The sequence below is a fragment of the Gopherus flavomarginatus genome, chromosome 9 (assembly GCF_025201925.1).
Source record: "Gopherus flavomarginatus isolate rGopFla2 chromosome 9, rGopFla2.mat.asm, whole genome shotgun sequence".
Classification (NCBI taxonomy): Eukaryota; Metazoa; Chordata; order Testudines; family Testudinidae; genus Gopherus; species Gopherus flavomarginatus.
Genome location: NC_066625.1, coordinates 70,026,347 through 70,039,246, shown reverse-complemented (window position 1 = coordinate 70,039,246; position 12,900 = coordinate 70,026,347). Strand labels below are relative to the sequence as shown.

Genomic DNA, 12,900 nt, shown 5'->3' with positions numbered 1-12,900 from the left:
AATGTCTTTTGATCTAGAGCAGTGGTCCACCAACGGGTCAATTGCAATCGACTGGTCGATCCTGGATCCTCTGCTAGTCGATCGTGATCTCTGGCTACTAAGTCTGGCAGTGCAGTGGGGCTCAGGCAGGCTGCCTGCCTGCCCTGGCCCCACACCCTCCCGGAAGCAGCTGGCTGCTGGCACCTCTCTGCTGCCCCTGGGAGGGACGGCAGGGCGAGGCAGCTCTGCACGCTGCTCCTGCCCCCAGCACTGTCCCGGTAGCTCCCATTGGTTGGGAAACGGCCAATGGGAGCTGCAAGGGCGGCGTGGGCAGTGCATGGAGACCTGCTGCTACCCACTCCCCCAGGGCCCGCAAAGACATACCAGCAGCCAGCCGTTTCCGGGAGTGGGGTGAGGCCAGGGCTGGCAGGTAGCCTGCCTGAGCCCTGCTGCGCTGCCCTCTGAGAGCCGCCTGTGGTAAGTGCCTCCCAGCTGGAGCCTGCACCTCGCACCCCAGCCCGGAGCCCCCTCCTGCACCCAAACTCCCTCCCAGAGCTTTCACCCCTCACTCCTGCATCCCAGCCCTCTGCCCTAGGCTCACCCCGGAGCTCCCTCCCACATTCTGAACCCCTCAACCCCAGCCCAGAGCCTGCAGCTCCTCCTGCACCGAACTCCTGTCCCAGCCCGGTGAAAGTGAATAAGGGTGGGGGAGAGGGAGTGACGGAGGGAGTGGGGAATGGAGGGAGTGGGGTGGGGCCTCGGGGAAGGGGCAGGGTAGATCCTGAGTTGATCTTAAATTCAAAAAGTGATATTGTGCGTAAAAAGGTTGGAGACCACTGATCTAGAGCATCTCTCTAAAAATAAATAATCTAATCTTTGTCTTGAGCTGTGTACTTCTAAAACTATCTTTGATAGGCTAATTTGTAAATGCAGCAACTTTTCCAATAAACGTATGGTATATGTGATGTCAAATCAGAAACTTTGAGTTAAAATTTTTATTTAATTCTGTTCATGGAGGAGTGTTGTCAATTATGGTTATTACAAACCGAGTGATGTTTGTATATAGTATCTTACTGTGTTGTCATATAAAAGATGCTGGTGGTAGTTATGGTTATTTCTAGTCATAAATTTGGCTGTCAAACTTTTAAAGAAGATTAAAATAGAATCGGTTTTTTTTCCCCACTTACTCAGATAACTCAGAACAGAATCATAACATTTTTGGCGAGCAAAAAATAACCCAGGTTTCTTATTGCTTCCACTAAGAGCAGAAAATTGGATGGGGATTTTTGTACACTATATCAGACGTAACCCCCTGCTATTATACACACTTGTAAAATGTACAAATATATTGTACACAAAATGAGTTGCAAATTTCTTAGCAGTGTTGGACCAAAATCATTCCATTCAGTTTTAGTACACCAAACCATACTTCTAACTCTAAATTAGCAGTTGTTCCTGAATTGGTGTAACAGAATAGAGTTAACTACACTTCAGTAATTGGATCTACTTTGTGTTCAGAAGTAATTTCTATTTATTAATTCCATTTTCTCATTAGTGTTTCTCAAATTGTGAAATATGAAGAACTTAATGAGATACTGATTAATATGCAGACAGGCATTTAGTAGAATATTCAATTTGTACACTTTTTCTTGTTCTGGTAGCTTTTACAGATCAAGATATTCTAGTCTAATTCTAATGTGGTACTGGCTTGAGTACAGTAAAGATAGCATATAGGCCATTTTAAAAGGCAAAGAGTCAAGCCTATGATTTTGCCCTTCATCCGCATCCAAGCCTGTGCTGTGGGACTTGGTTATTAATACCAGTAAGGGAGAAGTGGTAGCCCAGTATATTTCTCTGTAGAAAGAAGATGATAATGGGGAGGAGCTGAGTAGAAAATATTCATTGTAATGGATATAATGTAATGTACAAAATGTATATTTTATTTTTAATTCAAGAACATCCCAATTCCAACTTTGAAAGAATTTGCTAAGGCTTTGGAAACCAACACCCATGTGAAGAGTTTCAGCCTTGCAGCCACTCGAAGCAATGACCCTGTTGCTGTTGTAAGTAGGCTCTTGTTGTGGGTTGGGAAGTGGGGTTGATTTGTACTGCAAGCTGTTTAAACCTCCTGGTATTCCAGAGGATGGAAAACAATTTTTCCCTTTACCACCCTGAAGTTAAAGAAGCTTTGTGAAAGCACCTACTAGAGACACAAGGTGGAGGAGATAATATCTTTTATTGGACCAACTTCTCCAGTAAAAGATACTGCCTCACCCACCTTGTCTCTCTGAAAGCCTGGGACTGACATGGCTACAGCAACACTGCGTTAAAACTTCTAGGTGAACAGGAAGTGTTTTTTCAACTCTTTCATTCTAGACCACTTTGTGAGAGAGCCTCGTGTGGACCTACTCCCCTCCCAACACCAGTTCATCACTGCTTAGTTGTCAGTTTCATTCCCTCAACCTGTGCTGTATGCAGGCCTCAGTTTGAAGAACTGTTGTGTTAAGATGTCACAGTTCAGGGCATTCCTCCTCTTTGGTCCAGCAAAACCCTCCACTTTAGGCTTCAGGCTCCCCTGGCTGTCATCTCTCTTGAGAGGAGACACACATCATATTCCTTTTTAACCAGAGTATTTCCAAGCTGCATATACATCTGACTATACTGGGATATCCCAGCAAGAGACTCTGGCTAAGCAGGCCTGCTTTCTTTCTCTTCAGGGACAGTTATAAGGTACCATACAGCACTTCCAATGCAAGCCTATTTTATCCTTAAGGTAAAAGCACTACAGAGAAGATGTATTAAAAACAAATAAAGAATCTACATGCATGTTAATAAGCTTACCAAGATCACCCCTTCCAACATGGACTATTGCAGGAGCAGTCCTTCAGAATCTCACCCAAGTGGTTTCCTTGTGGTTTCAACATTCATCACAGCTTCAACTCAGAATAAGCACACAGTCTTATAGGGCCTTAGTAGGACCTTCCAACTCTTCACTAAGGATTTGGGACCCCATGGGCCAGCAGTCCTGTCCATTTGCTGGGTTAGGAAGAAGGCCTTTCCATGTTATTTGTCCAAAAAACCATTTATTTGTCTGTCTGGTCCCTAGAGAATCCAGTCTGAACTAGTATATGCCTACTTCTGGGAGGACGTGGCTTCCAAGAACTGATAACTGGAGGAATTACATTAGCATCCCCCTCTTCCTTGAGCACTTGCACACAATTCCACAATAACACATACACAACTTCATTTGTAATACAATGGACCCTGAAGGTCCTAATTCACTACAGTTTAACTTAATGTAATAAAATGTTTTGACCTTATTGAAATTCTGTTTCAATTTTTTCTACTTGAAATTTTGTCAAAATAAATGCATTCCCGTGGAAAGTTTAATTTTGACAAAATGGCATTTTCCAACCAGTTCTAATTACATGTACTTTATTCGGTATTGGTGACTAAAAGCAGGTCTCTTGTATTTTATATGATCAAATGGGCAGAAATTATTAGTATTTTGGAAATCAAATCTCCTGGCTCTACATCACTCAAATCTAATTCACCTGCTAGCGAACAAGAAGTCAGTTATTTTTTAATCTTTAGCATTGTGTGCCGAGAAGGGTTTTCTGCAAAGGCTTATGAAGTGGATTTGGGCCAATGTGCTAATTAGAGACAATTTATATTCAGTGAAGGTTTTTAGTTTGCAACAAGTGTAAGATGCAGGCTCTTTCCTAATTGTGTAGTATGCAAATGAAAACTTGTTTGCATTGGAAAAGGCTGATTAAAGATTCTCTCCCCAGTCTCAAATGAACGATGAAAGGCTGTGAAATTACATTAAGAACCTATAAAATGTTGCCGATTTTGGGCCATGTCCGCAGATGGTGTAAATTAGTATAGCTCCATTGGTCCTGTAAAGTTTACTGTAGTACAATTTGCTATTTAATTTTCATTATTTTTTCCTGCTTTTCAAGGCTTTTGCAGATATGCTGAGAGTGAACAAAAAATTGAAAAGTCTAAATATAGAATCAAATTTCATCACTGGGGTTGGCATTATGGCACTGGTTGATGCACTAAAAGAGAATGAAACCCTGTCAGAGGTCAGAATCGATAACCAGGTGAGCAAAGCTATAATAGGATTATAGCTGAATTGTGCTCTCACTCTATCTACTTAACAGACTGATCCATCCACCTTTGAGAAAACAGCTGCTGATTCATGACATTTTCAAAAATATTTTAATTAAAAACAAAACTGCTTTGTATCTAAGTAAATGTAAATGTTAGTCTCTTCCTATGCTTTCCTCTTCTGGACACTTCCATCCATTGAAGAAGGCAGACTAAATGCCTCTTGGGAAATGACGGGCTGCTTGTTTCATCACTTATTCATTAATTTTTATCATTCAGGTCGTTTCCCAAGCAAGTAGTGGGGATATTGAAAATGAAGAATTAGGATTTAAAATAGAGCAAGAAGAGATTAGCCCATGAAAAATAAATGTTCTATTTCTATGTAGTTTATATGGTGATTAAGGATGGGGGAAGAGAAAAATAGTATGTATACATTAATTTATGTACAATATTTTAAAAACCTTAACTGTCTGGTGGAGATCACAGCTGGCTAGGTGGAAATCCTCCTGACCACCCAAAATGAAAAGATTAAAAGGAGGGATGAAAAAAATCAGCAATATTTAAAGTAGCTGAGAGATGCCTTTGAAAACACAGGATGAAATAGAAGAAGGCTGGGCTGGACAAGTATTATTATGTCACACAGCTTCCCTCTCTACCTTCCAGTAGGGTGGGTCAGGATACTTTAGAGAGCCATCCCACTGCATAGGATGTAGAGCGCACGAGTCAGAGCCTGTTTTTAACATGTGTTAGCTGGTCAGGGTGAACACTGGCAGGAAGGGAGAGGAAATCTGTGGTTCATTATGACTAGCTAAGACATGTTAAAATACAACATGCCATGTCTAGCCTAGGGTTTTTAAATGTTTGCTAACGTGTTTTAAAACCAGACCTTTTTAATCCTTGTCTAGAGAGATCCTCAGATGTCAGAGCAAGAGATGTGGCTTATTCCCATTCTGAGGGAGAATTCCCTAGGGACTCTTAAGCCTCTCCAGAACAGGTTACCTAAGGAGGTTCTGGAATCCCTCTCATTTGAGGTTTTTTAAGAACAGGTTAGACAAGCTCCTATCAGGGATGGTCTGTGTATGGCGGGGGCATTGGAAGGGACCTGTTGAGGTCCCTTCCAGCCATACATTTCTGTGATTTTTATATAGTTATAGTTCTATTCATTTAAGAATAGACTTCCTTTTTGGGTAACTGCTGGGCTTGACATTCTCAAGTGAGGAGCATGGAAAATTTAGGTTAACTGCTCTGTAGATTCCATTGCTTGGAATAAAAAGAACGAAATATTCTTAAATATTTAGTTTAAGATGCTGCTGATGTATTTAAAATGAGTAAACTAGCTTGTTTAACTAATAAGCAGTATAAAGACTTTAACTGTAGGGTATATTCTGCAGTTTCTATGTGAAAAGAGTCCATGTGCCTAGACAGTCTCGTAATTGAAACATGTTACTACAACAGAAAAACATAATTTGATATGTGCATCTTTTTTGCTTCTTAAAATTTTGTTGACATACTTTTTTGCCAGATTCACTTAGTGTTCTAACTAAACACTGAGAGATTCTGGTTATTACACAGAATTTGTTAAACAACTGATTGCTCTTACTCTGTGGTGGCAGAGGGGGAGAACTTGCTTTTAATGGGTGAGTCTACATAAACCCCTTTAACTGAACTCTCATGCTGGGTTGAGTAAATTTTTTCTGCTCCATTTTACCTTTACAATGTTAGTCTAGCAGGTCCAGAAATGTCTCTCTAGCTACTAGTATCTTACTAGATGCTACAGACTTGAAAGCCCCAGAATGCTACCCTGTTTGCTGTGCTCCAGGATGCCTAGTACCTTTTAGGAAACCCAAGAGTGTGGGGAAACTTGCAAGAGTGCCATCATTAGGGCCAGCAGATAGGCCTCAGACAATAAAATATAGAGGGAGCCAACAATTGGAAGGAGAAGAAAGGTGTATAACTAACTGAGGGGTATGAGGATGGAGAGCTTCATAAGTTTTTGATTTAAAATTCAAATAGGTATCCACTTGAAATTGATGCCAAGTTAATTTGGTGATTGGTGCTTAAAATAGAGACCGACCGGTAGTCTGAACTTGTCATGTCTTTCAAATCAGTAGATGTGAAGAGGACTACTTGTCACCTAAGTATACTAAAAATATTCTAGATTTTTGTAGTAAATGAATATGAATATATTGAAGTTGTAATGTTTGTTAACAGAGGCAGCAGTTGGGAACACCTGTAGAAATGGAAATTGCCAAAATGCTTGAGGAGAACCCAAATATCCTTAAATTTGGATACCATTTCACACAACAGGGACCACGAACCAAAGCAGCTGCAGCTATCACAAAAAATAATGATTTGGGTAAGACCTCTCTGGTAGACTGTTGAATGAGCTAATGGCACAGATAGTGTGTTTGCTTTGTGTTTTAATTATGACATGTCCCTGATACACACATAACTCTATTCCAGTTTTCTCCTTTACTTTGAGTCCTACTCTCCTACTTTTTTTTCCCCTCTCTTAATTTCCCCCTTTTATTCAGTTTTCAGACTCTCAGGCTCCCAGGCTAGAGTCCTAGATTCTTCAGTATTCTCTAAAACTAGAAAAAATTAAGAATTCCAGACAAGACATAAGCAGAACATGCCTTACAGTTTCATATGCATTTGGCTTTGCCCTGGATAAGATTCAGTATTTCTTTAAAGGATACATTGAAATTACTAATTTTTGAAAAAATCAACTTTCCTTGTCTCTTCTGGAAGGTGTTAGCTCCTGGATTCCAAAAGGATGAAGAGTACTTCTGATGGTGGCTTTATTTTGACATGCAAAATAGGAAAAATGAATAAGAACCCTATTACTTGATCATCCAAACCCATGGACTTGGAATAGTGGATAGTTGCCTAATTTCAAGTAAAGGGCATATCCCCTATCTTGCAGCTACTGTGAACTAGGAGGCCAGTGCAGAGACTAAATTAATCCCTGTTGCCAGGGTTCCAGGATTCATCACCACAGATGTGGCTGACTGAATTAGGCAGCTTAGTTATGAACATAATGTAAGAACTCAGGTAATGCATTTTATATACCTACACTAAAGCCTCTAGCTCAATAACAATAACTAAATTTCCCACATTAAATAGAATTACCTTTTTTACTTTTTTTTTTCTCCTTACTAAGTGGTTCCTCTTTCTGGTTACGCACCCACACACCCCATAGTTCAAGAGGGGTATCTCTTCAGGACAGGAAGGGGGGAAGGTGCTTGCCAGAATAGTTTCCAAGGGTCCAAAAAAACTTAGTGGGGGACCTATTGAGAGCAGAGGCCTGAGGTTTCAGAGGCTGGTGATAGGATCCAGGGGCTCCCATTGAGGAAAGCTGTCTGTGAGGAAGATGAGCAACTGTGAAAGGCCAGGGAGAGAGGAACAGGAGGAAAGATATCATTTGAAGGGAGCATGAAGGCACGTGACATATTACATAGCTACCTCTGAAATGGCCTACATTTGAGAACAATTGATTTGATCTTTTCTCTTGTATCATCATATTTCAAGTGCTTCTCTGCTAGTTGTGAACTTTCCTGTTTTTTCACCAGTTGTGATTTTAGCATTTAATTGCTGAAAATCTATTTCTATGTTTTCTATTGATATCTTGCCTTTTTTTCTTGCTTTCTTAGTCTGGAGTATACGAGTAAAATTTTCTGCAAAAGCCTTTTCATCTCTCCAGCCCTGAAGCTACAGAGACAGGTTATTGTGAATACCCAGTTGGGTATTGAGCACTGAAACTGAAATGTTTAGTCTCACATCACTGTCTTTGTACGTTTCTTCTGACAAATTTTGTACACCTTTTCTCCTCATGTTTCTCTCATGCTGTCCTGCACCCCTGTTCTTGTTTTCTTGAAACCTTGTGCCAGTTTATTTCTAACTGCATGATTGGACTACAGTGAGAAGGCCCAGCAGTATGAACCACTTCATCTGCTTTTGCGATCAAACTAAAAAAAATGGAGATGAATGTGAGAGAGCCTAAGAATGCAGCAGTTTAAATTACTTTTTTTTACAGTTTTAAAAGTTACTTTTTAAATGAGTAGTACATTTTAGACTTTGATAGTAGGTCTCTGTAAGTACTAAAACTTGTAAACTCCATATTCGAGCATCAGTGGAGTATCTTTTCTAGCAGTGAAAAATGATTATCTCACTCTGATTTTACAATATAGCATTAAAACTTTTCAGTTCATTAATTTGAACTGAAGCAGAAGACAGACAACTTGGTTTATATAAAACTGTAACAGATACATTTATATTTTTTAATATATCATGTGATTAAGTATTTAAACCACTGTTAATATTTGGTTTGTTTTCTGCAAATATATATTAACTTCTAATTTAAAAAAAATAATGTGGAAACATCCCATCTAACCTGAGGCTTTTAAAACTTTTAATCTACTTTCAAATCCACTGTATCTGCTCAAAAAAGGAGAAATTAATTTGATCAGGAAAGAGAAAATGCAAGACAAACTGATTATTTCACTTATACGCTACGTAGAACATTAAGCGTACTCCAATCATTCAGTCAGTACTGCATAATCTTTAACTGTAAATAGCATGTGAGTTTTAGTAACTTTATTCACCAATCTTTTGTTCGTCCCTTGTGTAATTTATTGTTTTAAGAGATCTGAAAATTTATTTGCTCTGATAATGGATTGAAGATTATCAGATTACTGAACATGTGTTAATATTGTAAAGATTTTTTACCAAGTCTTAGAGTGTTCTGAAGCTTTTGTATATTCCTAATTAGAACTATAATTAAGCACAGTGCTAGAGAATGGTACATATGAAGTCAAGAATAACTGTTGAATCTGCTCATCAAATTTCAAGTGATGTGACATTATTATACTCTAATTCTTACCATATAAATCTTAAATTGTTCATGAGTATCGAAATAACGTACTCAGAGTTGCTAATAAGCAAATTTGAAATGATGAATAGTGCTAAATATTAATCAACTGTTTGGCATGAAATTTTCCATGGCTGAAAGAATTGTAGTTTAAAAGGTTAACTACTACTAATTGTCCTGTTAGCTGTTGAGATATTTTGGAGATCTTTAGACAATTATTACAGAGTTATAATTGTATTTTCTCTTTTCTTATGGACACAGTTCGCAAGAGAAGGGTTGAAGGAGACAACCAGTAAACCTTGCTGCTGCTAGAATTGCATTGTGTGGAGATTTCAAAGGTCCTCAAGGCGCATCTGCTCATCATGGGTATTGGCAATCTCAGACTTCATTTACTTGGGTAGAAGGGAAAAGACTGGAAACCCCATTCCTTTTTAGTAAAGTTGTATTTAGATCTGTGTGGAATGCATCACCTATTTCAATTTGAGACATAGTAACTGCACCAGACTTTGCAAGGTCAGATTTTTTAGAACGTTTTTGTATTCAAGACTTTAGCTATACTTTCCACTAAAGTAATGTAAATTTTGAAATCAGTGGAGTAGTTGTCTGTATTCAAAGGATGATACATGAAGGGATCAGTGGGCAAACAATGGAGTATGTTTCTGATAGGAAAGCTGGAGATGGTTATTTAAATGGAGGGATTTGTATATTTTTGAGAACAATGTTTTAGAGAAAAGGGATTCTTCACACAGAACGATTGGACTCTTATTTTGTAGCTATTAGTTCAGCCTTCTTGTTCATATACACTGAACATAAATCTTTCACAGCTGTCGAAGTTGCAGATCTTCCTTTTTATCTTGATTGGCTAATATGCTTTCCTGATACTTTGATAAAGCTCAAAAGTCATCCCTTTTCTGATGAAAACGTGAATTGAATAAGGGCTGTTTCTGTCCTCCAGTACATTTGGAGGAGAACTAATTAAAAGATGAGGGTGGGTGTCTTGAAAAATCAACATCTGTACTTAACAAAAAAAAAAGCTTCCAAAGTAGCTTACATTTCTGAATATTCTAAAAGACTGTACTTTGTTCTGATGTGTTTAAACTGGACATCTTTAGATTGATTTAGTATGTTCATCAGCATTGTTTTAGATTATATTCTTGTATAAAAATGTATATCTAAATATCTTAAATGACATAGGAATTTTCTAGCAGTAGTGAACATGCATTCTTTAAGAAATGCTGGTAGTGTGTATAGGAAAAGCAGCCTTGTGCAGCTCTGAAATGATATACGTAATCTTCTGTGGCAGATTGCAACTGAGAAATTCTGTTAAACTAAAAACAACAGTCAACCATGCTTCCTGTGAAATAGTGACCACTGTACTAGACGGATCTTTACCTTCCACTCTGACAAAGGGTCCTCGTTCCATCATCACAACATGTTATGCAGAAACTTAACAAATGTAGTGTCTAATCTGCATTGGGTAGTAGATTCATGCTGTTATTCTAAGCCATTTATTTTAAAGAGAAATATTTAGAGCTCTGTAGCTAGGAAAACAAATTAGCGAACAAGTCACTTCAGTTTCTGTACATAACAGCTGTGGACTCTTTTGTAATATTGCGAAGCTTTAGGTTTTATTTTCATTGTGCTGTTTTTTAATTGCACTATACTTGATTGCGCAGTGCTGACCATTAGACCATAACAGAAGTAAAAGCATGTTCTAAAGAATTGGACAGTCTATTTACAGTGACTTATATAATTCAACTGACTTAACTGTCCAGTGTCCATAAAATGAACATAAATACTGTAAGTTTTTTTTAAAAGCCATATATAGGTGATGTGGAGAAAAATGAGATTTTTGCATCATGCTGTTCATAGAGTTTTACAATGTACAAATTTTTCTTTAGAATAATTCCCTATTATTGTGCCCACTTCTACGCTACCACAAATCATGTTTTAGGTCTTTAAAAAATCCAGACTTCATTCTTAAAATGAATTAAAATTTTATGGCAAGTACACAACAACTTTTAAACTATAGTACCTTCAATGAAGATATAAATAATTAGGTTTTACAAGGGTGGAAAGAGGAATTATCATTTAAAAATTGGGACTGTAGTGGTTAATTCTGAATAAACATCAGTGTGTTATGGCCTAAAAGGCATTGATATAACCATGTAAAAATGAAAGGAAGTTGGAAAACCAAAGATTTCCTGCACTGCACATTTTTGAATGAACAGAGATATGATATTGTTAGTCATAAAAAAGACTCCTTTTGCCTTTGGTTTACAATATTTAAATTTTTTACATAATTTAAGCAGACTTTGTTGTGAGAATGCTATCCTAAAGTTTAAGTTCTTATATATTTGCATGCAAAAATACATTAAAAGCTAAGCATCTTTTCAAGAGATGGTGCTATACCTGTGTGGCCAAAGCATGGTATACATGTATTAAGATGTCTGAAACTATTTTACGGTGCCTAATGTTTAAAACACCAAGGAATCATTTTGTGTCAAATAAGCAGGCTGTAAAACCTTCTCTTCCTTCTGTTGTCAAAGGGTTGCATATTTATAAAATCTAATTTTTGTCATATCTGTTTGATCAGCCTCTAGACAAATTAGCCAGTTACTTTATATTTGTAATTGAAGATAGAGGAGGAAAATGAAAGGCAATGAGGTGGGGGGGAAATTGATAAGGAAAAGCATTTTTTCTTCTCTACGCTAATTGTTTGAATTATGTCTGGCCCATCAGTGGCATAAGTGGAAATCAATGGTTGGTTGAAGACGTGTAGCGGTCAGGAGTCCTGTCACAGTTGAAAGTAATGGGTATCTTTGCTCCAGATTCTTAATAGCATAGCCCCAGTGAAGTAAATTAGGTAGCTCTGTTGTGGATGGCTGAGGCTAGACACATGGTGGCAAACTTAGCAGAGAAATTAGACAGATTGGACATGGAGAATTAACCATAGATACTTGTCCCTCCAAGTTAGGTTTGAGGCACATTTGGCAGGGCAGTATGAAGACATGTTAATAATTGCTGCCTGTGATTTACCTTGTGTGGATAAATGAAGGAATCCAGAGCTGTCAAATACCATAATCAAACTCAGCAAGCAAAGCTGACATTTTGATTTACTGGCTTCAAATATATAGTAAGGTCTTGGATATGATGAGCTCATATTTTATGGGTGGTATTACTTTAGCAATAAATAACTATAAAAACCAGGCTGCTTTCCCAAAAGAGGTGGTGATTATGTGCTTTTTTTAGTCTGTAATTGATTCGTGGTTAATTCACTTTTTTTTTTAAATATGCACTAAATCTGGAAAATCAAGTAACCACACATTTTGTTGATAGTTTTGGGTTCCATTCTTAATACACAGAATCATAGATTGAATATGTTTCCCAAACATTCTGTAAATTATCTACTTACAGTTATACTCTAGAGAAATGTCATCATCTCCACAGCTTTTTGTATGAATATGCTGTTTGTAAGCTATGAATTACAGAGTCTATTAAGTTTAAGTTTCCGTTGAGGAAACATGAATTGAGTATTTTAGCATATCAGCACTGTATGCTGTCAAGCTGTATTACATTAAAAATTCTGAAACCTCAAAATATTATTTGTTTGGTTTTTTTAACAGAACACTAATTTAGTAGAAAGGTGAAGCTGGCGTATATTTCAGGCTCCTGCTTGTACCTTTGCCATTGGGAATGCTTGTGCCCAAACGGCTCTTCTGGGAGTCAGCACCTGTCATTGGCTATAATTTGATTTTCACATGGGAAAAATGTTAGCTTAGCATATGGCAGAAAATAACAAATAGTGGCAAACTGTTGTTGTCAGCTCAGTTCCATGCTCGCAGCCATTTAAGCCTATGGACTAGATTTGTTTTAGCTTCTGCTGGGATAATGTAGACTGCAGGTTCCTGGCAACACAAATCTGCAGCCTTGCTTGG

General features: G+C 38.0%; 1 protein-coding gene across 2 annotated transcripts in view; it reads left to right on the top strand.

Moving 5' to 3' along the window:
• The window catches only part of LOC127057812 (tropomodulin-3-like), a 52,688-nt gene extending 40,126 nt beyond the window's left edge, over positions 1-12,562 (top strand). Inside the window, exons 7-11 of one of the 2 annotated variants that reach the window (XM_050966916.1) lie at positions 1,935-2,042; positions 3,942-4,085; positions 6,304-6,448; positions 7,746-7,815; positions 9,224-12,562. In XM_050966916.1, the coding sequence (XP_050822873.1) occupies positions 1,935-2,042; positions 3,942-4,085; positions 6,304-6,448; positions 7,746-7,801 (453 nt within the window). In that variant the 3' untranslated portion in view covers positions 7,802-7,815; positions 9,224-12,562. The remainder of the gene's footprint in view (positions 1-1,934; positions 2,043-3,941; positions 4,086-6,303; positions 6,449-7,745; positions 7,816-9,223) is intronic. The other variant, XM_050966917.1, reaches the window with a different exon arrangement.
• Positions 12,563-12,900: the final 338 nt, after the last annotated feature.